This window comes from Lathyrus oleraceus, chromosome 2, assembly GCF_024323335.1.
Source record: "Lathyrus oleraceus cultivar Zhongwan6 chromosome 2, CAAS_Psat_ZW6_1.0, whole genome shotgun sequence".
NCBI lineage: Eukaryota > Viridiplantae > Streptophyta > Magnoliopsida > Fabales > Fabaceae > Lathyrus > Lathyrus oleraceus.
Genome location: NC_066580.1, coordinates 408,319,428 through 408,324,112, shown reverse-complemented (window position 1 = coordinate 408,324,112; position 4,685 = coordinate 408,319,428). Strand labels below are relative to the sequence as shown.

Sequence of the window (4,685 nt, the reverse complement as noted above, 5' to 3'; positions counted from 1 at the left end):
TGAATTCGTAAATGAAGAATGGAGAGAGAAAAGAGAAGAGAGCGTGAGAAGAGTAAGTGCAATTTATGATATGAGAATAGATAGAATAATGAAAAGCAACACTAAAAAAGTCGTTTTGAAGTTATTAATCCTTTCAACAACTTTATCTAAAGTGTGTTGGTGCTATTTATCTAAGTCATGGATGTGTAAAGGTACTTGTGAACTCAATTTATAAATATTCTTTAGCCTTTAGAGATATAATTCCAATTGTCTCCGGAATTAGGAGATACATCTTCATCTTCAGACATTTTTTTTTTTTGTAAAATAGAGGTGTCTTACTTACAAGATCTTTATTCATGTGATTTTAGATGCGTCCGAAGATATTTTTCTGGATACAAGAAAGACATTTCTGAATTTTCAGGAGTGTGTGTCATACACTAAAGATATAAAGAGTTGTTGAAAATAAAATATGAGTAGTATGGATAATAGTTTTATATTGGTTGAAAATGTATAGACTTTAACATTTATAAGTGAAGGAATCCACTAACATTTTATTCAATATTTCCTAATAAAAAATTCTCCCAACAAAAACGATCCATTGTTAAAACATTTGTCATTCCACCACGACAATTTTTTGAAGTTTGTAAGAGACTTTTTGAGGCATTCCTTATGCCCGTTTTCTTTTAATATAAGGTGCTTTTTTATCTTGTTAAAAAAATTGTTAACTTATTCTAAAAAAAATTGTTAACTTCACTTGTATAAGCCATCTTCCAATAGAAATTATTTCAAAAATATTATATTTCTCATGCACATGGTATGAGTTAAGGCACATGTTATTTATTTATAGAAAAATATATGAAACTATGATATTTATTTATTTTGGGTGATTCACTTTCAACGAGTTCCACCGATATTTAGTTTTTCCGGTGACACAAAAAATAAAAGGCTTAAAAAATTTTCAGCTTCAAACATTTTGCGATGGCTCTACTCTCCTCCACACTACGCGCTCCACTCGTCTTCTCCAAAAACCCTAAACCCGTCTCTCTCTCTTCCCTTCACTCTCGAATCTATCTATCTCCTCGCTCTCCCAGGTTCCCTTCCCTTCGCTTCATCTCCGCCGCCGGCGATACCGGAGACGCCGAAAAGCCATCTTCCAATATCTCCGACGAGTGGGGCGAGGGGTCTGAGCCCGAAACCAAACCGTTCACATATTTCAAGCTTCCAGATTCGGATCCTCCCAAGGACGAGGATGAATGGGGAAAAGGAGCGGCAGCTGGCGCCGGAAGCTATAACGACGCCGGGAATGGAACTCCAACTTTCGCTGCCGAAGCTTCGCCGGAGGCGGAGGCGGAGGATGGAGTGGATGAAAATCTTGAGGGGCTGAAGCGTTCTCTTGTTGACACTGTGTACGGGACTGAGCTCGGGTTCCGAGCTCGGTCAGAGGTTCGAGCTGAGGTGTCCGAGTTTGTGGCTCAATTGGAAGCTGCTAACCCCACCCCCGCTCCGGTTGAGGAACCTGACCTTCTCAATGGGAATTGGGTGCTGCTGTAAGTTTTAATCCTTTTGCAAGTTGAGTTTATGTATTATATTAATCCTAGTATTACAATTATAATAATAGTTTAAAGCGTAAGAGGATTTTGCATAGAAATGAAGGTGTTATTGGCAGTGATGTAACTAACTCGAAATGTCTTGTATTTGTGAGTCTTGATAGAAGTACTAATTGTTTCTATGATTTTCAAACTGAATTCAGGTACACAGCATCTTCTGAACTGTTGCCACTTTTAGCAGCAGGATCATTGCCTTTGTTGAAGTTGGATAAGATTTCGCAAACAATTGATACGGATAGCTTCACTGTTGTAAACTCTACGACATTGTCTAGCCCTTTTGCCTCGTTTTCTTTTAGTGTATCTGCTTCATTTGAAGTTCGAAGCCCTACAAGAATACAGGTAATCTCATCTCATGAAAACCTTTGCATTTTGCTTAATAAGTAAAAAAAAATGTTCATACCTAGTAGGTGAAAGGCGACGCAGGTAACATGTCTAACTACAATAACAATCAAAGCCTTTAAATAGCAGTCACCATCCTTGATATTGCGGAGAATTGCACTAAAGTTTGGCTGATGCATATCCTATTGATGTTGTGATTGAGTAGACACAAAGCGTCATGATGTTGGGGCTGCACTTGCAGTTGTGCATTGGTTTTTGAAACAACCCTAGATGAGATTGGTTATATGAAACAAATCAAGCCTTAATGTCATATCATGAATCATGTCTAGGAAAATATTTGCCTAAATTTTATTGGTTTTTCCATATAAATTAACTACTCACGCCATCAAACATTGGCATTTCTTGCTAAATATTAAAAAAAAAAAAGATATTCAATTTATAAAACCTTAGTTGGTTTCTCCAAAGAGTTCTTAAGACTCTCAATTAGCATTTTCCCTTTAGCTTCAGACTTAGCAGTTAGATGGCTGGGCTTTGGGTTTTTGTTACTGTTATTAATTATTTGTTATAACCCTGCCTCACCCGAACCATAACACATGCATATTGGTTTCATCTTACCAAAGGGAAACAACTCAATCAGCAAGAGGTGCTGCTGACCCTTCTGACACACTACCTTAGTTATGCCTTTGGGCATCTTTGACCACAAAAGAAATAGAAAAGAGAAGCTAAAGGATAGTTTGTATAGCCATAAACAACCATCTCTTTATTTATATGGGAACTCTTGAGTTCTTACAATCGTTTCTTTCATAAACTCTTCTGACCCTATTGTGAAAAACTAATGATGGCAATGTAATAAAGAATATGTGTGCTATACTGTGTGTATTGTATTTGCTGAACTTCATAGTATTGTATTTGTACTTGAGTAGTTAAATAGTTGTCGATACTTCCAGTTGCTTTGTATTCGTTCTTTAATAGATAGTTGCTTGCTGCTAGATTTGTCTATTGCATACTATGTAGCACTGACACTTCACGTCAAAAGCATGTTCGGTGTTTCACATGCGTCAGTGTCAGAAATTTGACATTGATACAACACTCACACAAGTAGTTAAATTATTACCGGTATCGACGTGTCAGTGTTGGTGTTGGTGTCTATATCAAAACGCTTCATAAGTTGCATAAAATCACATATATTGCTATGAGTACGCTACCCTTTGTTATAAGTTAATCATTAGTTTCTTCAGCTTGCTTAGAACTTTTAGATTGCATATAACTAGAAACTCTTGCTAACATTTCTAAATGAAAGCAGGTTACATTCAAAGAAGGATCACTACAACCTCCAGAAATAAAGTCTAAAATTGACCTACCAGAAAACATAAACATTTTTGGTCAACAACTTAGCCTAGGGCCTCTGCTACAGTCTCTCGGACCCCTGGAGAATGTGGTGGCAAACATATCACGTGTCATTTCAGGTCAGTCACCTCTTAAGATTCCCATACCGGGTGAGAGGACAAGCTCCTGGCTTATTACCACATATCTTGATAAGGACTTGCGAATATCAAGGGGAGATGGTGGTTTGTTTGTTCTTGCAAGAGAAGGGAGTTCCCTTCTTGATCAGTAAGAAAATAATAATCTTTTCATTTTGATACTCCACCACCCCGTTTCCCTCTGCCCACCCAAAATGTGAAAATTCATATACATTTTTTACGTTCTCGAGATGTTATATGTTGTATATTCAAAGGATACAGAGCTTATGTTGTCCACATGTAATTTTACTATATATATAAAATGTTGGAACGGAATGTTCCCCTATTAACTTAGGTGAAATATTGATTTGGGGGGAAGGAATGTGAAATCAAATTTATGAAACCAAATTTTATATGATAAATCTGCTTATCTTAGCATACTCCTAAGCAAACTAGGATTGATTGTGGCGGGCACTTGATTAGTATGAACAAGGTCTTAAATTAAAGCTTCATTGCCTCCATTGTTCACCAGACAAAATCTCAGCATGTTGGTTGCTAGATTTAAATCCTAGTAAAAAAGGGGCTTCCTGTTTGTTTGTTTTTTTGTACAAAGGTTTTTTTCCTACACCTTTTATACTGAAATTGGATTCTGTGTCTGTTGTGCTACATCTGCAGCAGCTATAGTTAGAGAGACACAGAATATAATTTCAAATAGAGAAAAACAAGAGAGTGAATCTTCAAAGAGATAGAGGTTGCACAGATATATTGAATATAGAGAGGATGTAACTATTTATTTCCACGGTATTGAAACAAACCAACTCGGAGTTAGTTTGAGACTCAAGTTGATTGTTGAACAAAATTTTGTTGTATGAAATAAGGTTAATTTGAAAGTATGAACGAAAATGTTAACTTAAAAAGCTAACATGCATAGCTACAACAACCTACAAGTCTTATGGAGACATCAGACATTAAGACCTAATTCAAACTTTTGCCGACAAAAAATAACTTTGAGTCATGTTGAGCAATTTTCAAAGAAATTGTCATGTCTTGAACTATGCGTGTTCAAATGATATGTTTTTTTGTCACTTAAAAGCTAAGAAAAATGTGTACAACTTTGATTTTTATTGGAGAATTGAACGTGACCTTTGGCATAGTAAACAATCTTTTACATAAATAGTTGATGTTGATTTTGTTTTTGTTGCTTATAGTAGTTGATGGCTTGATGAACTGGATACTATCTCTCTTAAAACCAGATTGTAGCTCTTAAGTTTGATTTATTGAATGAAAATGAATTGTAGCT

General features: G+C 36.0%; 1 protein-coding gene across 1 annotated transcript; it reads left to right on the top strand.

Annotated features, from left to right (window-relative positions):
• Positions 1-860: 860 nt before the first annotated feature.
• Positions 861-3,794, top strand: LOC127119775 (plastoglobulin-1, chloroplastic). The gene is made up of 3 exons (NM_001427406.1): positions 861-1,526; positions 1,730-1,925; positions 3,229-3,794. The coding sequence occupies exons 1-3, from the start codon at positions 958-960 to the stop codon at positions 3,538-3,540; spliced, it is 1,077 nt and encodes a 358-aa protein (NP_001414335.1). The 5' UTR covers positions 861-957; the 3' UTR covers positions 3,541-3,794.
• Positions 3,795-4,685: the final 891 nt, after the last annotated feature.